This window comes from Panthera onca, chromosome B1 (assembly GCF_046562875.1).
Source record: "Panthera onca isolate mPanOnc1 chromosome B1, mPanOnc1 haplotype 2, whole genome shotgun sequence".
In the NCBI taxonomy this organism is placed as follows: Eukaryota; Metazoa; Chordata; class Mammalia; order Carnivora; family Felidae; genus Panthera; species Panthera onca.
The window spans coordinates 183,632,229-183,658,387 of record NC_138342.1 but is presented as its reverse complement, the minus strand read 5'-3'; the positions used below and the strand labels follow the sequence as shown (position 1 = coordinate 183,658,387).

The 26,159-nt window shown below is 43.1% G+C and overlaps 1 protein-coding gene across 2 annotated transcripts in view; it reads left to right on the top strand.

Annotated features, from left to right (window-relative positions):
* Window positions 1–26,159, top strand: part of MTMR7 (myotubularin related protein 7) — a 125,325-nt gene that overhangs the window by 96,054 nt on the left and 3,112 nt on the right. For both annotated transcript variants that reach the window (XM_081795634.1, XM_078445381.2), the window contains 7 exons: window positions 967–1,099; window positions 17,050–17,159; window positions 17,669–17,794; window positions 19,587–19,636; window positions 21,957–22,157; window positions 23,434–23,574; window positions 25,332–25,458. In XM_081795634.1, coding sequence (XP_081651760.1) covers window positions 967–1,099; window positions 17,050–17,159; window positions 17,669–17,794; window positions 19,587–19,636; window positions 21,957–22,157; window positions 23,434–23,574; window positions 25,332–25,458 — 888 coding nt within the window. The remainder of the gene's footprint in view (window positions 1–966; window positions 1,100–17,049; window positions 17,160–17,668; window positions 17,795–19,586; window positions 19,637–21,956; window positions 22,158–23,433; window positions 23,575–25,331; window positions 25,459–26,159) is intronic.

The window sequence follows — 26,159 nt, the reverse complement described above, 5'->3', positions numbered from 1 at the left end:
TATATATATATATATATATATATATATATATATATATATATATATATTTATTTATTTTCTGGTGGTGAGTTCCTGGTGTCAGTTTTCTGCCTGGGATAACCCACCTGCCTTTTGTGGACAGAAGAGGAACATGGTCAGTGAATACTGTTTCCTAGGATGTGACTACCTGCTTAGCCAAACAGCAAGGATAGAACATTAACAGTAATACGTCCGTCCATTCCAGAAACGTATGTGTTTTCCAGCTAAGGCAGGGCTTGCCCCCTGCTTGGTTTGAGTTACACAGGATAAGGGCAGAAGTTTGCATTTAATAAATGTCTTCAAAGTCCATTGTCTTTAACCTGATTTGCACTGGGAAACCTCCACTTCACATCTACAAAATTATGGTAATGAAAGTGGTCCCCAAACCCTCTTAGCAGGTGTCTACTGCCTGGAGGAAACGGCTCTGGAGACAGGGCTGCATCCCCTCGCTTTAGTCCGTGATTCCTGTTCAAGGTTTAACTGGGGGATTCTTGGAGGCAGATTAGAAACCCGCCATCATTCCTATAGGATAATGTGTTTATTGGCAGTATAATCCTGGAAGATACGATTTAGCCCACAGAGCTTTGTACTCCAGCTGTATCTGCTGACATTCTTTTGCCGACCTACAGGTTATGCTGTTTGGTTAAGTCAGGGTGACTGGGCTCTTTCACAGAATTGCATATCTGGCCTCTCTAATGGAACTGTAAGAGGCGTCTCCAGAAGGGATGTGCAGAATGCTTTCCAGCTAAGAAAACGTTTCCCCACGTCAACAAACATATAAGCTCAGCATGCGTGCCTGAGCAGCTCAGCACACTATTCCCCTGATTTCAAACATGTTGTGTTTCTGCACATCATTTTGAACTGCTTTCATGGCTGTCGGGGAAATGTGCGGGTTGTGTTATGTCCTGAATGCCATCGGTGACCCTTCTGTTTTGCTGACCACCGCAGCTCAATGCAATGGCAAATCGTGCCGCAGGGAAGGGCTATGAGAACGAAGATAACTACTCCAATATCAAGTTTCAGTTCATCGGGATAGAGAACATCCACGTCATGAGGAACAGTTTGCAAAAAATGCTGGAAGGTAAGCATTTCCTTAGGCACAGCAGTAAAGAAAAAATGCAGCGAAACGTTTTCATGTCAAGTGGAATAAGAGAGCCTTTTGCTTTTTGAGTTGTTACAGTGACGCTGTTTACATAGGTGGGGTAAGTTGAGACAAATGTCATATTGCAGTGACTCCTTAAACATTCAAGCCTTTCCCTTATTTTTTAAGTGTCATGGTGAAATGGTTTTATTTTTAAAATTTATTTTATTTATTTTTTTGGGGGGAAAGTCCGGGGCTCTTCTGTGCTTACGGTCTAAAGATAAAAGTGCACGGGAGTATTTTTTCTCTCCCTCATGATATTAGTTTGACCCACATTCAAGGCCATTTAGAGATAAGGCGGCCCTACATTTAGAGCGATAGCCAGGTCTGTTCGTGTGTCGGGATGAGGTGTATACAATGAATCCGAGGGGCCGAAACACCATGAGAAGGGAACGTGTTGGAGGAGCGGATACAGCGGCAAGCACTGCACTGCGCCTGCGCCTAGACCGCCGCCGCACCGCCCTGCGTCTCTCCTCCCCCTCCACCCCAGCACCTTGCACAGCAGGACACATACACACAGGCTTATGGAGACAGGAAGTTACAAAGATGGATTATGCAGTGTAGAGCCACCATTCTTGTGGCCAAACCAGCCATAAGCTGATTAGCAGAAATTCTGCGTTTCAAGCAAAACCAGTCTCATTTACTGCTTCTGCTCCATGTGATTGTGAAGGCGCCGTCCACCGCCTCTGGCTCTAGTGGGAACAGAGCAAGGAGGATGCAAGACCCTTGGCTTTGCACCTTGGGGTCCTGGAAAGACTGCGAACCTCTGTGCTTGCACTCTGAGGCCCTGGAAAGGTGGAACTGAGTGGGAGAAAAGTGGGCTGTCGGAATAGGAAATGGAGGGTGGAAGGAAGGGGACAAAGGAAGTGCTTTTCCTTTTTCTAGGGGTACACATTTGCTCTCAGTTAGTATGCAGTTCTCTGCCTCATGAGAAGGACGGGGTAGTGAGAACCTTGCCGGGTGGGGCTGGAGGGACTTGAGCGGCACATTCCTGATTTCCATTCTCTTTCCTCAATTTGCTGGGTCAGCTCAGTCACTGTGAAACTTGCACATATCAGTTGCCTTCACTGGGCCCTGTTACCTGCTATAGAATGAGAGGCCCATTTCTATGGGCCCTTCAAGCCCTATGGGTCTATGACTATAATTTGATGCCCCTGGTTGCAAATATCTTAACCTTGGGCATTTGAATGGTTAGAAGAAAGCTCATCCTGCATCTGAAAAAACCCACCACAGCCCCAGACAATCTCTTTCTTATTTCCTCATGAAAGTCACCTTGTCTCAGGCCACAGTGACATCCCTGGGGCATGACTGAACTTTTGGAGATAATCATGGGCAGTTTGGCTGTCCCTGCTATTAGCTGTGCTTTTTAGGTGTCGAAAAATTTGACTAGCTTTGTGCTGTTATTAAAGGCATAGGCTAACTTTAGTATGAAGACCTTAGTGTGAAGTTCATTATCAGATTCATTAAAAAAACAGTATTTTTCATGCAGTAATTTCATAAGCTGACTTTTGAGAATGTACATTTTCTTCTATGCAGAAAGGAGCTCTTAAGAGTTTTTATAACCTTTCACTTGGACTTTAGGTTTCGAATTAGCATTATTTGGTTTCTCATTAGGAACTGTTGCTCCTGCCCTTATACCTGTGGTCTGCCTCCCTTCCTCTAAAGGGCAAGCAAACCGACAGGGCCCTGGAGGGCGGTCTCTGTTATAAGAGGGACCACAGTAGTTCGACAGCACTTTTTCAGCTCTCTGTCAGCACAGTAAGCAAGGACAACCTTCTGGATGACTTTCAGGGAACTTGACCAATGTTTGACTATCTGTTTTTACCAAGTAAATTATAAACCAATTGTGGAGGCTCAGCTGATGAAGTGATGCAACCAGACCCACCTTCTAAGGCTTTTTCTGTTTCTAGTAGCTGTCCTTGGCATCAAAGAGATCGGAAGGTTTGTGCTGCTGGTCATTTGGTAGGAAGAGGGATAGTGCATTTTATTCATGGTTGTTATTTTCTTTTGAGTTTTTTTTTTTTTTTTTTTTTACCACCGTTAATTAATATCAGAATAGATTCTGAATAATGGAAAAGGAAAAAAAATGTTTGCATTCTAGCTGCTCTGTGAGCAAGGGCTGTGAGATATTTCATCAGAAACTGAAATTTAGGACCAGGTTCACATCTGGTGTAGGTCCATTTATAGAGCTCATTTAATTTTAACTTTGATTTCTAAGTTCTAAACCAGACTTATTTTGCAGTATTCATATCTCCCAATGAGATAGTAATGATACCTTCCAGTTATGAAGGACTTTTGTAATTTCTTGTTTTCTACAGTGCCTTCCCTTTGGATGATTGGGATAATGTTTTTCCCTCAAATAATAAAAGGATGCCCTATGTTTTCTTTTTTTTATTATTTAAAATTTTTTTAATGTTTATTTATTTTTGAGAGAGAGAGTGAGTGGGGAGGGGCAGAGAGAGAGGGAGACACAGAATCCAAAGCTGGCTCCAGGCTCTGAGCTGTCAGCACAGAGCCCGACGTGGGGCTCAAACCCCCGAACCGCGAGATCGTGACCTGAGCCAAAGTAGGAAGCTCAACCGACTGAGCCTCCCAGATGCCTGTATTTTCTTTTTTCTTTTTAATTGGAATAGTCAATAAAAAGCCCACACGTCTGTGCCATGTGGACCTCTACACACGCTCTTCACAATATGGCAGGTTATTTTTTCAAGGCGTGCCTCTCTCCAATTCTAGAGTCTGGTATATTACATTTAAAACATTTTTACATTACATATTTAATTTGAAAGTTTTTAAGAACACGCGCTTCCCAGGATCACATAACGAAGCAGGATTTGTGCCTAGTACTTTCCATCACCTTAGAGCGATCCTCATTGATTTGTGGGTCTAGCATCAGACAAGCTCCCAGATAACCACCACACATGGTAACGATGTTATAACATTGATGGAGTGCTTACTATGTAGTGGACACTGTTTTGATTTCTCAGATGTATTTATTCAAGTAGTCCTCACGCACCCTTGTGGCTATTCTTAATATCCCTGTTTGACGGACGAGGAGGTTGAGGTGCACAGGCTGAGAAACTCATGCGCTCTCACAACAGTAGGTGGTAGAACCAAGATTTTCCCCTGATTAGTAGGAATCCAGATGCCACGCTCTTCAGCCCCTGGCTTTACGGCCTTTCTAGGTAGCAGGTTGGGTAGAAAGTGCCCTGGCCACGCGTCTGAAGAACTGGTACTGGGTTCTGTTTTTAGTCCCTGAATAAACTTGAACAAACCTCATTTCCTGTACTTATAAAACAATGTGAACAATGCATCATCCCTAACTTACAGATTTACTGAAAAGATTCCTGGCAAACCATTAAGTGCTTTCCCGTGTTTGGTGTATTATGCTTTCTCATGGGAAGCGGTACTGAGCTTGAAGTACGTTATGAATAAAATGGGTAGGTTAATGGGCTACGGATTAATTCAGCCAGCCACACAAATACTTGATAGGTCCCAGGCCTTTCTATGGGTTACTTTTCTCACTTTCTTTATTCAGGAGACGTGGAGTGAGATAGCACAATTTTAGAGGCATGGAGGTGCTTGCCTTATGATAGGGTCTGTGTCCACTCAGCAAAAGTTCATCAACAATAATTTAATAAACCACCTGTCAGGTCTTGTGGATGTTTTCTCAGCAAATTTATTTAACAGAGATACAGATCTCAGCCCAATGGCAGGTCAGATGGGAATGGGTCCAGAGCACGGGGAAAGGGCCCAGCATCCATTCTGTGATTTGGACAATACTACAGTGAAGGGCTGTTTGAACAGGGCCAGAGTCAATTCAATTTAAAAGCTTGAAATCTTTGTAGCAGGACCCACAGTGTAATCACTTTTGTCATATCCCCCGGAATTGTGGGCATTGACAGTGGAGAAAGTTTTGTGGCAAAACGAGGTGGCCCCAGAGATCGCATCTGATCTGTGCTTCTGTGTGAAGGTTCTGAGCCCAATTATTCAGAACTTTCATTAGGTGTTGAATGGATGGTTGAAAGCAGAGAATTTTGAGTACGTCATGGGAGGCAGTGGGTATTATGGTCATGTGACTTCCTGCTCTGGTCTCCCTGCCAGGTTGCCCTGGGCACATCAAGGTCTAGAAGGGAGCAATCCCTAATGCACCCAGCTCCAATTCCATGAAATATTTCTCTCTGCTCACAGTAAAGGTTGTGGCTATCGGTTCAAATGTCCCTTTTGTTTGATACTTTCTTCTTCATCTCATACCTTTATGAGGTGATAACTAATTCACCCTGATAGAAATGGAGCAGTTTAACTCTTTATAGGCATACAAATTTAAATTTTAAATGAAAATTAAAGTTTAAGTTTAAAATTTAAAGTTTTTCACTTTGAAGCATTTCCTATTACATTGCCTACAAGTTTATGAAGTTCTATCAGATACGAGCTAATAAAAGGCTATAAATGTTAAAATTTTTTCAGTTCTCTATGTTTTGACTTTTTACCATTATTAACTTCCTCAATTACTAACCCGTTAGATGAGACAGCCAACCAGACCTGCCTGGAAATCACCATTTAGCCATAAGGTATGGGTTTCCACACAGAAAACCGAATTTCCCATTAACATGGAATTAGATGGCTTTACATTTATCTAAGGCTTTTCAAAAAGTGCTCCGCATGACCAACAGAGCTGTCCTGTCAGGCTTTACTTGTCACCAGTTCATGGTCCTTGGAGGAAAGAAATAGATCAAGAGCATGTACCTTGCTCTCTGTGGTGTTGTCAAAGGATGTAAAATGTGGCTGATAGGGTGCTGGATGGTATCAGCTAATCTGGACGATAATATCCTAAGCCCTAAGGCACGGAGGAAAGGACGTGCCTTCCCGGGGGGGTATGTGCTGTGGACTGGACTCCAGGTCAATTATTTACTGGCTGTGTGACCGTGGATGATGACTGAGTAAACTTCTTTAAGCCACCTTTCCAGTCTGAAAATTGGGAGTACATAATACCCTGTAGCGTAGATAATGTAGGCACAGCACCAGGCACAATACCTGCATATTGTAAGTACGAAGAAGTAGGTGCTACCGTAGTGATCTCAGACGTTCATCTGTACCTCAGATGGTTATTGAGAGTTTTCTACATGCTGGGCATTGGATAGAAAAATGCTTCATTCATTAATGCCAAACAAAGTACTGATTTTGATGCAGGGTAAATATCGTGGGCAGGGAGAAAAGATGCTTACTTGTTACTGAGGGCTATCCCTAGGTAAGTCAGGGGGTTGAATGTTTTAACTGGACGTCAAAGCCAAAGACTTCATGTCTAGGTGACATTGTCAAGGAGAAGGCAAGAGGCAACAAAGTGACTGAAGGAGAGAATAGTGGCTGTTTTAATCCTAATTAGGTTTTATCGTGACATTCACGGACACAATTCAAAGATTCATTTCACCCTCAAATTACTGTTGGATACTTCGTTAATCATGATGGCTAGATTTTGGATAACTAGGACATTTACACAAGGAATGCTGGTAGAAGACGGTGCCTCCCATGCAACTAAAGATAGACATGACTAATTTTAGTGACACGGCGAGCTTTTTTCCACAGGGCTGTCGTTGGAATTTGGCAATTCAGGAGTTCCTTGCCAGGGCCGGTAAGGTGTGAGATTTGGTGAGAATGTTGGTCCTGGCGGCTCTGTCAGTGGGTGTGATGAGAGTGGAATGGGTCCCCGCCCACTACATCCTCTGCAGCATATGCTGCTTCGTTCACCACTTCACTTATGTGCTGCCCCCATCTTGATCTTCAAGATTCCTGGGCCTGCTCTCCAGTGCCAACCGCTGACATTATACATCCCCCCTGACTTCCCAGCCTCTCACCATTTTCTCCCAGTCTAGACTTCTCTATTTCCATTTGCTTTAAATTTCCTATTTAGACGCTGAGCCTTACCTTCAGTTACGTTCCTGTTCATCCTGGCTCAGTTTGCTTACTGAGCTAATTATCGTCTATTTGTAGTGGGGAAAAAACACGGAAATTGGAGTCAAGGGAACGCGATTCCCATCACAGCGTACTTACTGTGCTGATAGTGTGTGGACCTGGTCCTCTTCTAGAAGCTGAGATAATTAGCCCTACTGCAGGTGGGAGGTTGTGTCAGTTCGTGGAGAGAAAACTACCAAGCCCCAAGCCTTCCATATGGTAGATGTAATATAAACGGGCACATGTGTTTTTGTATTTATTTGCTGCAAATTGTGTTCTCAGACACGGAATTCACTTGCAGAGCTAATAAATGCTGAGGGTATTTTTTTGTGAACCTGCTGCTCAGTTTCCTTTAGGCCAGTGGTAATTAGTGTTACTGGAATGTGTGTGTGTGCCTACATGGATTTATACGCCCATTCATGTTTATTAGTAGCTGGACCCACACACAGACTCACTCACATGTCTGCCCGTGGATACTGTTTTCTCTGCTACTAATTCAGGCAGTGCTAACAGGTATATGGAATTTAGGCTTGACTGTGCCTTACCAATTTCTCTCATCATCCAACCCTTTAAAAGAAAACAAGGCTATATACAAACATGGCTTCCGTGGTGTTATTGTAAAGTGATTCCAGAAAACAGCATCATGCACAAGGCTGGAGTCATTTTAGAGAATAGTCACTAATCTTGTTGGTGTCCTGTAGAGAAGCCAATATACAGAGGTGTCCAGTTAGTGTAAAGTTCTCTGTAAAGAGAACCCGTGTTGCTTGGCCTGGATAGGGAGGAGCATAGCACTAACACTCATAAATGGGATACAATTCGTGCAGAGCTCAGAAGTTATTCTGTGTCACCATGGTGGGCTCTAAGTAAAAGGCAGACTATAAAACAGGCATAAGCAAACACTTCCCTCTCAGAGGCCATCGTTGAGTCCTCTTTGAATGGTTTCACCTGCTAGGATTTTCCATGAAGGCAGAGGACTACTGTTTTGCCAGTTCGTTGAAGATCATTTCAGTGGGCTTGGCTTTTTGACTCTAAAACGGGAAAGGGACAAATCAAACATCAGCAGAACTCGGGTGGCTGTGAGGCTGGTAATTAAGGGAAGGCCATGTACACTTTGACGTTAGATCTTAGGAGACAAAAAAGACCAACATCCCAAAGGGTTCAAATGGAGATTGTCTTTGCATCTTCGCGGATCCCACCCAATAACCATATATGAAAAAATGAGATTGGTGTTAGGAAATATCTAAGGAAGATTGTCTAAGGCTTATTTTCTCCCAAGCAAATTTCTTATTTCCAGGCCCTATAGTTATATATCTCTTCTTTTTTTAAGTGTTGTTTTTATATGTTGATGGGATATAGATGCCCTGTTATGTAAAACAAATACTGTTAGACCTGGGCATTAAACTCCTGGTAAGTAAGTACAATTCTCTGTAATCTGTGGCATATGCCTCTGATGTCAGCTGCAGTGAACTTCGTTCAGCCAAATGGTTTGTAAATATTGGTTTGGGTTTGGCAACAAGAGTGAACAAATCGGTATTTCTGTCTTATCCTGAGTTTATCCAAACAAACCCGCCAGTTTTAGATTTAAAAATGCAGGCACTGATTGTCTTATTCTCAAGTGTTCCCCCATCTGTCCGTGTGTATTAATCATCTGCAGAGCTGATGGCGTTGACCCCGCCACTGGGCCTTTGGTGGGAGAATATTCCCGGGGCTTACCTTCTTTGAGAACCTGCTTGAGGTTATTTTATTTAGCGTGTGCAGTTTTTAACGTTCCTGAGAACAGAAATGTTAGACCAGGAGCCGTGCTCAGCGTGGGAAGGAAGGAGCTGGCCTGGCAGGAGATAGAGCAGCTTGTGCCCTTGCTGAGTGAGCTAAATGGAGAAGGAAGCACTGGAACATTCTCTCTGGCAGTCCCTTGTAGGGACTTGTTTCTGTGAGCTGTCTGTTCCTCTCTTGCTTTTGGCACAGACCATCTCCAGGTTAGCTGGAAAGCCTGGTGTCTTTATTTTTAAACTTGCTGTCATTTCCATGCCTTGTGGGAAGAGAAGGTGAAAAGGATTATTTGTTCTTGGGCTGAGCCTCAGGGTTTGGACGCCAAGATATCCCTCATGCTCCCTGGACTTTCTGAAATAAATGGGAATGCCAACTAGCCCTAAGCCCTACTACGATAACAACCAGAACATTTGGCCTATTTAGTGAAAAGAAAAAAACACAAACATTTGCAAGGTAATGTTATCTTGTGGAAGATTTAAAGGACAGTGGAGTCCTGAGACTCTACGTGGTGGAATGTGTGTATTTTAGGATTAAGTTGAACACTTTGGGTCATGGCCTGAGGTTAAACAGAGAGACCAAACAGCAGGCGCCCTGGGAGCGGGGAGAGGTCCCAGAGAGTGCTGGAATTTTGCTTCCCACCGGGCTGGGTGCACTGGCACAGGCGAGCCTGCCCCCTGCAGGAACCGAGTGGTACTGCTGGGCAGGGTCACGAGGGAGGGAAGGCAGGGTGTGCTCAGTTTTAATGAGAGGCTGGCCCTCTGCCTTTGCATTAGATTCTGCAACCTGTCTTCACACTGGCTGCACACACCTGAGCTCCCGGGAAGATTTATGAGGTGCACCCTGGCTAGCTTGCCTTACGGCGTTGACTTTGATGTGCTCTCCTCCTAAAACTGCCCCATGTGCCTTGGAAGGCTCCTTGGCCCAGGCTTGAAGCCATCTGCCCTTTGCCACCTCCCTTCCTAATTGCCCTTTTGCCAACTTTATAAAAGAAAAACACACCCTTGATCACATCCTCATTCTTACTCTGATGTATTATTCCAGGGTGCGTGAGAGAATCCATAATTTAAAACATTATTGCAGGGATACATGTGCAAAAACGGTTGGAGACTGCTAATCAAGTTCATCTTCCTTGAGCACTCTAAGTCCCTGCGTCCCAGACAAATAGAATGAAAGGCACAGGTGTGGACATTTGTAATTTTATGTTTTCTAGGGCTGCATTAAAAAAAGTGAAAAGAAATGGATTTTTATAATACGTTTGTATTTAACTCAGTATATCCAAAATGTTATCATTTCAACATGTAATCATTACAAAAACTATTAGCGAGATATTTTTTATTTCTTTTTCATACTAAGTGTTTGACATTCAGGACGTACCTTGCACTCATAGGCTATCTCAGTCCAGGCTTGCCACATTTCAGATATTCCGTAGCCACATGTGACTAGCGTCTACACTATACTGGATGGTATGATTCTGAGTGATAAAGTGTATCACCTCTGAGTTGATAGTATGTGGGAGCCAAGGAGCATTTAGAGTGGTTCATGTTTGAATTACAAAAAATAATACAACTGAGGTCAATAGACATTGCTTAAGAGCATGGACTTTGGAGCCAAATTGAATCCCAGCCTACACTGCTTATCAGCTGGTGACCTTGGACAAGTTACTTAACCTCTCTTTGCATTGGTTTCCACTTTTATAAAATAAAGATAGTAATAGTACCTTCTTCATATGATTATTATGAGAATTAACAAGCTATTGAATATAAAGCACCTGAAGAATGTCTGGCATCTTAAAACTTACTTAAGTTTTGCTCTTATTATTAATAGTAATGGTACTAGTTTTAGTTAAACCTAAGGTAGCTGTGGTGTGGTGGCAGAAACTCTAGGCTTGTTTGTCACAAGACTTGTGTTCTTCTCCCATTGATCACTTTGTGTTTTAACGTTTCTTATTTAAAAAAAAAATTTTTTTTTAATATATACTTATTTTTGAGAGAGAGGAAGACAGAGCATGTGCAGGGGAGGGGCAGAGAGAGAGGGAGACACAGAATCCGAAGCAGGCTCCAGGCTCCGAGCTGTCAGCACAGAGCCAGATGCGGGGCTCGAACTCACGAATGTTGAGATCTTGACCCGAGTCGAAGTCAGAGTGTTCTAACCTTTCACAGCCTCAGCTTTGAGATTTGGGTTTGAATGAGTCTGTACCTCCTGCCTGTCAGGACCCCAGGCTGGATGAACAGACAATAAAGGATATATCATAGCTCCTGGCATAGTTTATATGTATGATCTCTTTGCACCCTTCAGGTAACTCTCTGAGGAGGGTGTTTTATCCCCATTGCACACTTGAGCAAATCAAGGCTCGGTACCTAGCCCCAGGTTGCATTGTTGGACAGAGCTGGAATTTAAATGTTAGGTTTGACTCTGAAGCCTGGGGCATTGAACAGTACCACATGCTGTTGCCCACGCACACATCGTGATTATTACTAAAATGTACAGGTCAGTTCACATACAACCAAAGTCTAAGTGAAACATGGAGGCCTTCCCATTTCCCCCAGATGTCAGATTAAGCTAATATGAAATACCGTCTCATAAGAACATCTAGAAATGCCAGATAAATATAGCAACCATTTACTTAAATGAGCAACTGAACTTGTAAGAAAGAAGAGGAATAAGCCATCAGGTAGTCAAGACCACAGTGAGAGACCACCGCACATCCACTAGGGAGGCTGTAATCAAAAAGACAAGTGATTACAAGTGTTGATGAGGATGTGGGGACATCAGAACCGTCTTCACAGCAGGTGGGGATGTAACACAGTGCAGCTGCTGTGGAAAATAGTTCTTCTGGCATTTTCTCAAGTGGTTAAACCTGGAGTTATGGTGTGACCCAGCAAGTCCACTCCTCTGTATGTTTTCACGAGAGGTGAAACATACTTCACATGAAACTTGTACATGAATATTCATAGAAGCATTGTTCATAATAGCCCAGAAGTGGAAATAACCCAGATGTCCATCAGCTGATGAGTGGATCAGAAAATGTAGTGTATCCCATCTAGTGACATATTTGGCCTTAAAAAGGAATGAAGTACTTATGTGCTACAACTTGTATGAACCTTGGAAACATTATACTCCGGAAGAAGCCACTCACAATGAGCCACATATTGTATGATCCTGTTGATATGAAGTATCTGGAATACGCAAATCTATACAGAAAGACAGTAGATTAACGGTTTTCTAGGGCTGGGGGAAGGGGAAATGCGGGTGACTGCTAATGGGTAGGGGGATTCTTTTAGGGGTGATGAAAACATTCTGGAATTGATTATGGTGATGGATACACAACTCTGTGAATATACTAAAAGTCATCATACACTTTGAGTGAGTGAATTTTAAGTCAAATTCGATTACAAAACTGTTAGAAAAGAAAGAAGAAGAAATTTCCAGGTGCCAGAAGGAAAGGGTGGGGGTGGGGAGAGCGATCCGTTTTACATGTTGTGGGAGCCTTCCTTCCTCCTACTCCAGTTCAAATACGTAAAACCTTGGATTGTGAGCCTGTTCTGCCAGTGTTCCAGAAGACAAGCAAACATTTTAATTTGATAAACGAGCGATGTCTTGTGGTACGCATCTTACGTGATGCCGAATGTCACAGGATAACCACTGAGCCAGTGGTTCTTGAAATTCATTTTGATAGATGACTGTTTCAGATTACCTGTTTCTGGAACAAATTATGCTCGCAAACCAAGGCTTTACTGTGTATTAAACTCAGCCCCAGATTACTGTTCTGCTATATCATATAATTGGGGGGTGTTAATCCTGTATCTTGTTTATCTCTTTGCTTTTACCTGAGAACACTGTTCCTTGGTGTATTGTTATTTTTTATTGTATACTCATTTTCAGTGAAGATTTTCTGTGGGATTCCATAAAATTATGGAAGTGTTGCTCCTGAACAGTTTTTTGGTTTGCTTCTGCCACTTATCATAAGACTCCAGCCCAAATATGAAAATTTATTAACTAGGGGATCCTGCATATAAGGAAAAGATCATTTTAGATCCTAGACTTGTATGGGATTAGACCTAGGGTTTCAACATCTCAGGACAACAATTTTTTTTTTTCCCCTTGGGTAAATTTTTATTTTCCTCATGTCAAGTCCAGGCATCCTGGTCATCACCCTGAGTCCACAAGTGGATTATTTTTAACGGCTCAGTTTGATACAGGGAATCTCAGTCCCAACCCCTGCCTCACACAGACCCAGAACTCGATCTTGCCTCTGCACCAGTTATACTTAGCATACTGATGCATATAGTCACCCATTTTCCCCCAACCCCCACTAAAATGATAAGGAAATGGTAAAAAAAAAAAAAAAAAAAAAAAGGCAAAGACATGAACGAGTGGGACAGTGGGAGAATGGGAGAGGAGGTGCCAGCAACAAAAATTGCAACACTAGAAAATGGGTGGATGAACAATGACTGACTGGTTAACTGACTAGAGAAAGGCTGAAATTTATGGTGGGAGTGGTGAGAAACACTGAAGCAAGCCACACAACCCCGCGGACCTTCAGAAAGCTCTGGAATGAGGCATCAGGTTCCTCTGAATGTCTGTCCTTAGACACCAGCCTCCTCCCTCACCTGCCCATTGAAGGCTCTTCCCTCACCTCCACAAGGGAAGATTAGTGATGAACTTTCTGGAAAGGTTGACTAGAGAGACTCTGGGCTCATGGACAGCAGGCATAGCTGGAAGAAGGGGCAGGGAATAGCAGGCCAAAGAAGGGGGATTAAGTAAATGTCTGTGTATGGAAGAAGACCCATGCTTCTCCTCACTGCTCTGCTCTGAGGACACTGGCATCCAGTCTTATGGAGTTGCTCAGGTATTTGAAAGTCCTTTCCTGGGGCCTGCAGCCATTCCAAGAGAAAGGACTTGCTGATCCTGAAGTTTGGGGGCTCAGACGGCCAGATCTCACACGGCAAAGCCCTGAAACTAAGAGGTCTGTTCGTACACCCAGCACATCCAGTCACCTGTTAGTGCCCTGTGCTTATGTATGAATGGACAGAGATCACGGGGCACTTGAGGAAAGCCCACCATGGAAGACAGAGACAACACACGTGCTCGCACACACATACATGCGCAAGCAAGGGAGCAAACAGAATGAACCTAGAAAAACCAGATTCATCCTGAGAGTAGAAGCAATGAAAACAAATAAACTGCCATTTATCCCCATAGAGAAATAGCACTGGCCGACCCGAAAGCATCGGCAAGCACAGCTGTTGGCTAGTATGGGAGAGAGGGATTCTCCTGCCCTGCTGCTGAGGATGCAGACTGCAGAAGCCCCTGTGGAGAGCGGTCTGGGGATATGTGGTAGGACCCTATGACCCAGCCCATTTCACTTATTGACATGCATGTACAGGGAGATTTTTCACAGGGAGACTGTAGTCAGATATCTTTTGAGGCACTGTTTGTAAATACTGAAAAGGAGGAAACAACTCACTAGTGAGAGTAGGGGAATGGATACATAATCCAAGACGTAGTCATAGAGTAGAATATTATATATACTTGTCAAATGAGTAAAATCTACCTACATAATATGGATGTCTAAAAAATAAAATTTTGGATAAAAAAATCAAGTTGCAAAAGGCTTAGAAGTGTGAGAATAATTAATAGTCATGAGGGCTAACATATAAAACAACATATGAAATAACTCTTTGATACAGGGGCTATTATCCCCACTTTACAGCTGAGAAGACTGAGGCACAGAGAGGCTATGGAAGGTGTCCAAGATCACACAGCTAGTAAGTAAGTCGTGAAGGAGCGTCAACCTGCCTGGCGGTGTTCACAGACTTAAGATGGAAAAGCAGGAGGACATAGGAACATGGGACTTTATTTGTAACTTTTTTTTTTTTCCAAGAAAGGGCTGAAATAACTGTGGCCAGTTTGAGTGTCTGCTACATCACTTAAAGATCTTTCATACGTTGGGGCGCCTGGGTGGCTCAGTTGGTTGGACATCCACCTCTTGATTTTGGCATGATCTCACGGTTTGTGGGATCGAGCCCTGCGTCAGGTTCTGTGCTGGTGGTGCAAAGCCCGCGTGGGATTCTCTTTCCTTTCTCTTTCTCTCAGAATAAATAAACACACATTTAAAGAATCAATCTTAAAAAAATGAAATCTTTCATATGTTCAGATATCTCATAACTTAACACACGGTAGTGGTTAAGGACACCATAGCCTTGGAAACAGCCTGTGAGGAGTGCCCAGGGCCCCGGGGCTGCCCCACAGGGCTATGACTTCTGTGCATCGGTTTGTGTATTTCCACTGAGCTCCAGCAGAGCACCTTTTCCTGTGCTGATTTGCACGTGCTTTCTCCCTGCTACTGGCAGCGTGCTCTCCTGCAGGTAGGTGACGTGAGTGGCCGGGGATGGCACTGTAACCTCTGACAAACGGACAGCGCTTAGAGTCAGAGCGATGCCAGAGAGAACGCCGTTCGCCGGCTGCGTGTTAGGTCGCCAGAGCAGCCTTCCCGCTCAGGAGTTTGGAATCTTGCCTAACCGTGTTGATAATTATAAAGGTTTTTTTAAGTAGGGCCTTTTGCTAGGAATTTTGGTGTTATCGTTGCTGTCATTTGTGACTCAGAATTGGAGTACGTGTGTGTGTGTGTGTGTGTGTGTGTGTGTGTGTGTGTGTTTTATGTGGCTGTCAAATTGCAGGAAACGAGAGAGTGAACCATCTGTTCCATAGCATATTGGAGGAAAGGCCAGTCGATAAATTAAATATTGTAGTTAGTCGTTGTCTGTATTCCAAGTATGTAATACTTTTGAAGAGTTAACGAAGTTGAATGTGGGAGGTTAGAGCTGGAAGGACACTTAGATATAATGCAATACACCTTCCCTATTTTAAACATGAAGAAATAGAGCCTCAAAAAGTGGAAATGACTCGTGCAGGACCATATAGCCACTTCCTGACAGCACGGCGGGGGGTGGAGGAGGGCGGGCAAAAGGGCCCTCCGCTCCCTGCATGTGTCACTGCATCACGGAGTACAAAAAAATAGGCAAACAAACGTGAATCTATGGGACATGACGTGTCGTTGGTTGATTTATAGGATTCCTCAAAACTGCTTCCTGGGTATAAAACACACAAACTTTGGAATGTAATTATTTCCGATCCATAGAACACTAGCTCTAAAGCTTTTTCATGCTTTGTGTTAACTAAAAGGTAACCTCTAGAGGTGAAATTGCTTGTGATATTATAGAAGTGTTGACATGCCTGCCTTAGTTGTGTAAATATAGATAGCAAGATGATTCTAGCTCATCTTTATTTTCAGTCAAGGGAAAACCCCTAACTTGATGTTGGAGAAGCAGGTGAGAAGGACAGGTTCTCATTTTTTTAAAATTTCTTTTTTATTATTTATTTTTTGAGAGACAGGGGCAAGCGGGGGGGGGGGGGGGTGGGCAGAGAGAGGGAGACACAGAATCCGAAGCAGGCTCCAGAGCTCTGAGCTGTCAGCACAGAGCCCGACGCGGGGCTCAAACCCACAAACCTTGAGATCATGACCTGAGCTGAAGTCGGATGCCTAACCACTGAGCCACCCAGGTGCCCACAGGGCTTCAACTCACGCCCCTGAGATCACAACCCGAGCTAAGATCAAGAGTGAGATGCTCATCCGACTGAGCCACTCAGTTGCCCCAGGCCTTACTCCCAGTGGGTGGGGGTTGCTGGCAAGAAGAGTTGGAACATTTCTTTTGAAGATGTTTAGGATAGTTCTGTTTTGTGTTTTCACAAAACCCAAGTGGTTGGGTGCTGCAGAGTTCTAGCTGGGCGGGTGCTGGGGGGCGTTACAAGAACTTTCCCGTATAGTGTGTGCATTCATGTACTCCTTAGTGCCCCAGGGCGAGTATCGTAAATCCGTCTTCTCTGCCGGACATTCTACTGTGGTAACGATGATTTTCATTAATATTAGGGTTTAAACTTTACAAATGGAATACTTCTGAAATGCGGCATCCCTGATGACGGGAGAAAGTAGTAAGAGCCTTGCCTGAAGTGGTTCGGTAGAATCCATTTTATTAAGTATGGGCATTTATCTTGACTTAATTTCTTGCAGAAAATACTACAATGAAGGAATCATTAACCAACTACCTGCAAATATGATCAGAGGTAAACTATGAAATTGCCTTTATTTTGCTTTCATAACATTTATCTTGCAGTGTGCGAACTTAAATCTCCCTCGATGAGTGACTTTCTGTGGGGACTGGAGAACTCTGGCTGGTTAAGGCACATTAAGGCCATCATGGATGCAGGAATCTTCATTGCAAAGGTGGGTGAGAAGGGCAGAGCAGCCAGCGGACTGGTACTCTGACTTCAGAACAGGGATCCTGCCTGCTTCCTCCCCATCTGCTGTGGCCGCCACGCTAAGCTGTGCCTCGCCGAGTGGGGAGCTGGCTTTGCAGGCCACAGTTTGCCCTCTTAGGATGTGCAAAAGAGAGGACAGTCTCGGTCTTTCCCTTTTGGGAAAAGGACTGAGGCCGGTAACAGCTGAAGAATTCGAGTACGGGAAAAGTCTTAAGGAACCCAGAGGGGAGGGAGGGTGGCTTCTGGGCGTGTGATGGGAAGGAAAAGTTTTGGTCACCAGCACCAAGCCAGCCCTTACGCTCCCCTAACTGGATGGGGCATGAGCACTGAATTGAGCTGTTTTCGGTTATGTGGGTTTTTTTTTTTTTTTTTCTTTTTCTTTCTGTAGGTATAAAAGCAAACCTAGTTCTGATGAGACATTTTTCCTTTTTGTCCCCATTCTTCTTGACTCTTTGCCCATCCCGTGTGTTTCAGGCAGTCTCAGAGGAAGGGGTGAGTGTGCTGGTTCACTGTTCTGATGGCTGGGACAGGACCGCCCAGGTGTGCTCGGTGGCCAGCCTCCTGCTCGATCCGCATTACCGGACTCTGAAGGGCTTCATGGTGAGTGTAACCCGCCTCACGTCCCACGCAGGGCCTTGAACAGAGTGGACAACTTGCAGCAAATTTGTTTCCCTCTTGTTCTTTTTCTCTCAGTCCGTCAGCAAGATTAAGAGGCAAAATGTGGAAAATGGTCTCGGAGTAAAGAAGGGAACTGAATTTCTGGGATGTTGGGACCCATTCGATTTGGCACTATTAAATGTGAATTTGGGGGCGAGTACACAAGATATTCAGTAGTTTGCAAAGTAGTGAGTTTTACATCCTCTTTGCTCATAACTATTTCAAGTTTGAGGGAACACGTGAACATGTAATAACAGGAAATGCTTTTCAGAAAAAAATACTCGGAGCAAACATTTTCTGTATCGTGCACGCAAAAGGTCCTTGAGAGGAAAAACCGTTTTCACTGACTGCTTTTATGTTTTAGATAGTCCTTCACAATTCTGGAGTATTGAGAATTTCAGTGTTTTTGTGTTCTTTGTTGAAAGTATGAAGTCCACCCTTTCCTAGATTTTCACCATTTAGGTGTGTGTCACAGCGTGGCCTGTCACGTCCAAGTGCAGAATGTTGGTGTAGTTGCCTGGAGTGGTGACGCTCTGGCCGAGGTGGAACCCTTGTCTTCAAATGACGGCAGGGGCTTCCTAGTGACTGGCAGATTGCCTGGCTCTTGCCTCTTGAGCCATTTAATAGAAAGTGCTCCAGTGGATCCTGAATCCATGCTGGGGCAAGATGCCGACAGGAGCCGAACGTGTTGCTTCTACTGCTAGATTCCCTTCATCGAGTACTGTCCCCCGGCACTCGGGGGGCAGGAGGGAAGAGGCAGAGGCAGGTTTTTGTGATGGGCTGTCTCTCTCTTCTGTTTTTGAAAGTGTCTGAGAACTTCCAGTGACCTGTGATAGCATTGAGACTTCAGTGATACTCCTGCTTCAGACCCCTCCCCTGGACCGAGGTTAGGATTCCTTCATTTCCATTTGGACAGCCGAGGGCTTCGGGGTCACACGCTATTTCACGCCACCCTCCGCCACTGACTCCTTTTGATTCTGCCCCATTAAATTTATGCAGCGTCGAGGGCAAACTTCAGCCACTCCATATTGTTTTCAAGGGACATCTCTGGCCATTTTAGAGCATTGGTGATAGTGACAGGATTGCTCTCTATTATTAATTTTTTTTTTTAATTCAGATAACTGGAGATTATACACTCATGTTACCTCAAATCCAAAGCAGGGCTGAACTCCTCTACCATGTCCCAGACTCCCATCATTTTACAGTTTTTCCGATGTGTAATAAAGATCACAGGAAAATATTCCCAACGGTTTCTTGTAAGGACATTGGTATTTGATATAACTGAAGACATAATGGTCAAGAGACAGGCTTGGGTGTAGAAAGGGCGAGGTTATGAGTTAGCATCAATCACTTCCTACTAGCCTGATCTTAGGAGTATTTAACTTCTTTCAGTTCTCCCTTCTGAAAAATGGGTGATTCTACTTGTCCCACAATGAAAAGAGATTATACGTGAAGTAATATGAACAGTGGTTTGTAGGAAGCACCCACTGGTGCTGTTACCCCCTTTTCAAATGTCCATTCCCATTTATTTTTCCTGTGGATGACCTTCACCTTTGCCCTTCTGCTGTGCATATGCGTCTCTACATTGGTGGATAAGGAGTGCTTATTCATTTGCAGGTTACCTGAGGATAGTCACTACTCCAAGAACCTTTGAATCCTTCAGCATTGTTGGTTGGGGTCTCTTATTTTTCCTTGTTTGCTTCTCTCCGTGATACTTATATTCTTTTTTGTGTAGGTATTAATTGAAAAGGACTGGATTTCCTTTGGTCATAAATTTAATCACAGGTAAAAAAAAAAAAAAATCAAAACCTTAAAAATCTGTTTTGATGTTTAGGATAGAAAGATCTATTTCTGGAGTTTTCAATTGAGTGAGGGGGAAAATAGCCTTATTTTTAAAGTTTGTGGATTTTATTCAAAAAGCTAAAATTTTGTTGTATATATCGTATCACAGATAAATGAAGTTCTGAGCACTCTCAGTATTTATTTGTTGGGCAGAACTAAACTAATGTTAAATTGTTCCAGAAAAGACAAATACTTCTTTATTCATTGGCCTAGAAAGGATGAGCTCTCCCTTCCTCCTACCACATACGTTTGATTTATTAAACTATTCCATTTTCGAAGTGCACACACTTTCTGAGCTGGAAGATGAGAAATGTCTGTGGAACAGTCTCTCTTTGACCTTTCACACTGGGAACGAACTTGGGCTTGTCCTGGGTATTTGTGTCACAGGTGAAGTATGTCCCAGATGTCCGAGGAGAGGGAACATAGCCCAGTTTTGGAGCGAGACAGATCCAGCCCCAAACCCAGCCTGTGGCATTTATGGGCTGTGTGGCGTGGTCCTTAGTGTGGGGTCTCCCATCTGCAAAATGGGGATTCATTCCCTGTTCCATAGGGTTATAGCAAGGCTTTTTAAAAAGTGTATGTAACTCGTCTAGCTCCTTGCCTCACTATATAACTAACCTTTCAGTAAACAGAAGCTGTTGTTTCTAGAGCCACCAGCGTCCTTTTGGTCAGTGTTGATGATGCCGGACACGTGTTCTGGTGTTTAATCTCTGAACGGTGAACGTTGTAGCTGGTGTAATCTAGTCTTATGGTGCTAAGAGTTAAATTTTAGGCAACATGGTAATAAGTGAGTTAGGTATTTGACATACACTTTTGTTTCAATGTGTTTTCCTAAAGTAAATTCTAACTTCATGGAACTGCCCATATTTAATGTTCTCATTTTTACATTTAGCATTAATCATTTATTCTGTGGTTTTCTGGAACTCTTTTTTTTTGTAATTATTTTTCCAGGAAAGCACAATGAATCTGTTTTACAAAAGAGAATATTAAAGCCCCCAAACATTTGACGTTTTTTTTAAGTAGGCACCAAGCCCAATATGGGGCTTGAACTCATGACCCTGATTAAGATCACATGCTCTACAGAGTCAGCCAGGTACCCATTAAGTAACCTTTTTAAGATCACATTGTTATTTTCAGTTTTGGGGTTCTATCTTCTAGGCAGTTAGCATCTTTCAGACAGAGGATATGGACAGAAAGAAGGTGGAGATGGCTGAAGACTATCAGGAAAGAATATTTAGCGCTCCTCACCCCTACGCCTTTTTAATGCTTATTTATTCTTGAGAGAGGGAGAACACAAGCAGGAGAGGGGCAGAGAGAGATAGGGAGACACAGAATCCGAAGCAGGCTCCAGGCTCTGAGCTGTCAGCACAGAGCCCCAGGGAGGGCTCAAGCTAGAGAACTGTGAGATCATGACCTGAGCCTAAGCAGAACACTCAACCGAAGCCACCCAGGCGCCCCTAGGCAACCCTTTATAAAGCTACCAAGTTGAGTGGAATTAAAACTTTTGAGAAGTTTCCAGATAATTTCTAATGTTTTCACTCTTGGAAAAACTCCTAAACTGATTATCTTTGCTCATTTCTATTCCTAAAGTTGGTTATCCATTGCTGAGAAGATGAGGTTCTATATTATTTTGTATTTGATGGCACCCAAATCATCCTTTTGAACTGTAAGATTCACATAATAGTGTAAAGGACTAGGCAGTCTTCATTTAAAGGTCAATATAAATGTGAGGGAGGAGATTGTGATGTATTCTTGGAAAACCAAGATGGGAGATCTGAAGGCAGATGGGAATCTGGCCACACGGAAATAACTTTGTGATAGGTTTTGACATTGCTCTAGAAATACGCTGAGATACTTGGGAAGCCACAGTTTTTTCAAGTTGTCTTTCTTCCTCTTCCTTTCCCAACAAAACAGTGCAAAAGTGAAAAACTCTGTAAAGTTGCTTAGACATTTCTTCCCACACTCCCACAAGTCACTGATTAAAATGAAGTCCAAGATTTACTTCAGAAGTCCTGATGTACTTTTAAATCTTGAATGAAAGAATGCTCTTCTGCCGTGGAAAGTTCCCTTGAATTTGATCTCTTGCCTTATGTCCCTTCTCTACCCAAGACCTTCAATACAAAGTTTCTCCTGAAAGTGGAATTTGTTTTTTTCCATTTCTGTGCTCCAGGTCTGTAAGGTTTATTTAGAAACTGAGGTTTATTTTGTGATTGTTTTTGCATTTATAGCCTTCTCATTCCACAAACCCAACTTCGTTTTATAGATATGGCAATCTAGATGGTGATCCAAAAGAAATCTCTCCAGTTATCGATCAGTTCATCGAATGTGTCTGGCAGTTAATGGAACAATTTCCCTGTGCCTTTGAGTTCAATGAGAGATTTCTGATTCACATTCAACATCACATTTATTCCTGCCAGTTTGGAAACTTCCTGTGTAACAGCCAGAAGGAGCGACAAGAACTCAAGTGAGTGCTTTGCTGTTTAATTTTTATCTAAGGATTTTGTGACTGAGAATTTCAGACGGCCTTTTAAAATTCCGAAGACTGTTGTAGCTACATATCTGTACTGACAGATTAAGGTTACTTTCCTTCTCCTGACACCACTTCATACCTGGTTTGGTATCAGCACCCGACAAAGTGAGGTACGAGCTTACACACCCCAGTGACAGCCACGGACAGGGCCGTAGACCTGACACGAATACTGAAAGGAAACTTCCTGGAGTCAGAGAAAGTGATTTTTGAGCTTAAAAGGAAACAGACATCTGCAGTGGACATACTCTCATAAGAAGAGGTGCAAATCTAACTGGGAAAGAAGCAGATTTGAAACCCAAGTCATTCTTTCATTAAGATTAAAACTGTACTGCTTTTATCGAGAAGGAAGTCAGTGAAATGTAGCCTTTAAAATAAATTACAAAGTCAAAAGCTTAACAGCAGAGTGCTTTATGAACTGCAGTGACAGAAGAGTTTTGAAATTTTCATAAGATAAAATGATGTTAACTGTAGTGTACATAGTAATAATCAGATTTAATTTTGGAAATGGTCAAGTAAAATCGACTCCACTGGTTTTATGCTGTCTGAACAGACCACATAACATTCACTTTTTCTCGTGAATACTGGGTGGTTTTTCTCTCGGGAGCTTCAAGTGTGATTCCTGATTAAATGGTAATGATTTCGACGTAGCAGAGGGCATCCTTCAAGCTCACCTGTTTTCCTAGACGAGTTTGTGGTTTGCTGCGACGGACCAGCCAATTTGATGGTGTCTGCTTGGGTGTGAATCCTGGCTATTCCACTCACTAGCTATGGGACTTTGAGAAACTGCCTAATCTCTCTTAACCTCAGTTTCCTCATCTGTACAATGGACAGATCTCATAGGAGTTCAGTGAGGACCGAATGAGAGAAAACAGGTGAAGCATTTAAATAGTACCTGGCAAATAATACAACGTCAATGACTATTTGGAGAAGAATCCCCTCCCCCCAATTACATAGCAGTTTTATTTTACACTCAGAGGAATTAAACATCTTGTCCAGGCCAGTACAGGTAGCAGAGAAGTTGAGACTGTTACGGTGCTCTCCTGCTGACTCATGAAGTCACACACTCAGATTGTCAGTTTCCCTGCTACAGGACAGGGACACTGGATATGCACGTAACAATTAGTGGTCCCTTTCCAGCTTTGACAAGTACACATCTACGATTTCTATAAACCAAGACAGATAATTTTCAGGCTTATTTTCTTTATAACAGAATTCAAGAAAGAACATACTCTTTATGGGCTCACCTGTGGAAGAATCGGGCCGACTACATGAATCCTCTATTTAGAGACGATCACAGCCAGACCAGGGGAACCCTTCGTCTCCCCACAACGCCGTGCAACTTCCTGTACAAGTATGTAACCCTCTAGGACCTTACTAGGTATGGTTATGAACTTAGATTCTGCCACTGTTTAATATTTGGAGGCCAAAGCATATGAAACACTGAGCTTCAAGGCTTTTTTTTTGGACATAAAACACACCAAAGAAGGATGCTTGTTAAGTATCTGATCTAATATTCTTGCCAGTGTCTCCTCTCCCTCTTCTTTCCCTCTAAATATGGAACTGTCTTTAGAAGTTGGTGTTTTATAATAATGATGCTTGCAAAGTATAAGTTCCAGTATTACTTAAAAGCAAAAAGCAGGGAGGGAAGAAAGGAAGCAAGAAGGGACAGAGGAAAGGAAGGATGGATGGAATAAACCAAGTGCCTTGTAAGTCAGATGAGGAATCACAAGTTTAGGTGGTGACCATGACTTACCTTCTTTCTCTGCTGAATTTCCTCCTACTCGAAGTATTTCCTTGTGGAAGTCAGTTATTTTAAGACTGTCTATATTGGGATGGGGAGAGGGTGGCATCGTATATACTCTATTCGAGCTGCATGTTTTACATTTTAGCCTTTGGCTTCTTCTCCATGTGGAAGTTTTATGATGCGGGAGGATGTCTCAGAGGTCAGCAAAAAAGACAAATACACGGAATCATCTGAGAAACCACATTCCTTCTCCCTGCTCACCCCCAACGTACTTAGTGGCTTTTCTTCCTCTACAGTGTTTTTCCTCCCTCAATTTGTGTTTGTTCTGAATTATCTTAATTATTTTGCCAGAATTCTGAAAAAATGTTAATTCTGCCACACTAAAAAGAAAAAAAAAGTCTCCATGGTTTGTGTAAAATAGCAGCCTTGAGAGCTGCTGAGACACATAATGCTCCTAATTCGTTAGTAATAGCCAGTCAAGTATGTCATTGGGGGTCAAGCACTGTTCTAGGCAGTGCTAGGTTTCATGGAGAAAACCATGAATGGCACTAAGTCCCTGCCCTCAAAGTGCTTTTCTAAGTAAAATGTGGATCTGCAGACATCCTTGTGATGATACTGTCTCTTCTCATCTGCATTCCAGTATGCTTTGTTGTGTAGGATTAAAACAAACAAAAAAAAGATCTGATGCAAACGGAAATATCAATTTTTGGTGGTTGTGATAAAAACAAGCCCAAACCTTCAAATTTAGAAGGTTCCCTTTGCAGCTGAGAGATTCTAAATGAGAGTATAAGCACTAATTTTCCAAGCTTATGCGAAAACTAAGAGCCATTTTCTTAAATAAGAAGAATATAACGTGTGCTACTTCTGTCTATTTAAGAAAGATCTGGGCCTTCTTTTTTTTTATTTATTTATTTATTTATTTATTTATTTATTTATTTATTTATTTTTGGGACAGAGAGAGACAGACAGAGCATGAATGGGGGAGGGGCAGAGAGAGGGAGACACAGAATCGGAAACAGGCTCCAGGCTCTGGGCCATCAGCCCAGAGCCCGACGCGGGGCTCGAACTCACGGACCGCGAGATCGTGACCTGGCTGAAGTCGGACGCTTAACCGACTGCGCCACCCAGGCGCCCCAGATCTGGGCCTTCTTATTCAGGACCACAGGTACAAGCAGACTCATGATGAATTTACCTTCCCAAGCGAAAGAAAGTACCAGCACGAAATCATTACCTTATGTAACGTGATTCGTTATTATTAGGACTTTGGGCCTCTGGCATGAAAGAAAGATACCTTAAGAAGACTCGAGAGCGTGATTTACAGACTGGGAGATGGTGGCATCGTAAAGCTCTGCTGTCTCTTCCAGGTTTTGGAGTGGGATGTACAACCGCTTTGAAAAGGGGCTGCAGCCCCGACAGTCTGTTACCGATTACCTCATGGCGGTGAAGGAGGAAACCCAGCAGCTGGAGGAAGAACGAGAGGCCCTAGAAGAAGTAAGACACACTTCCTGTTCACCTACTTTCTGTGCTTATTTCCCGACAAACACTGTTCGTGAAGGCCTTTCGTGACTCGGGGTTCGTGAAATGAGGCAACGTAGCCATTTTACATTTTAGCCGAGTGGATAACCTGAAGCAGACGGCCACCGGGTGAGCGCCCAGGTAGCCGAAGCCCAGACCTCGGCACTCAGCACATTTCAGGCGTCTGGCTGGGGGCTCACTTACAGGGTTTGCTGAACTAGTCGCCTATCCCCACCATCGGTCACATTTTATCTTGTTACTGTTATTTGAGAGAACCAAAAGGAATCTTCCTGGAGAGTACGTGAAAAAGTGGGATTCAAAGTGAAAAGAACAAAATCTGACTTTGCACTTTTGTTTTATGTGCTTGTAAAAATTTGGTTTTTTTTGTAAATTTATTATTACTTTCAATATTATTATATTAGCCTATACATGATAACAGCCGAGGCCGAGTTACCAACAGCCTAGTTTTTGGCTTTTATAATTTCCCAATTGGACAGGACGGTTATAATGTACACATTTTTGCTGATTTTATAACTTTGCTTCCAGTGATACCACTGGATTTATTTAGCGGTTTATTTTATTTAGCAGTTTATTTAGCGGTTCCCTAAAACCGCATGGCTTCTTTGCTTCACTCTGCTTCACTCACCTTGTTAACTCTCCATGGCATCATCATGTCT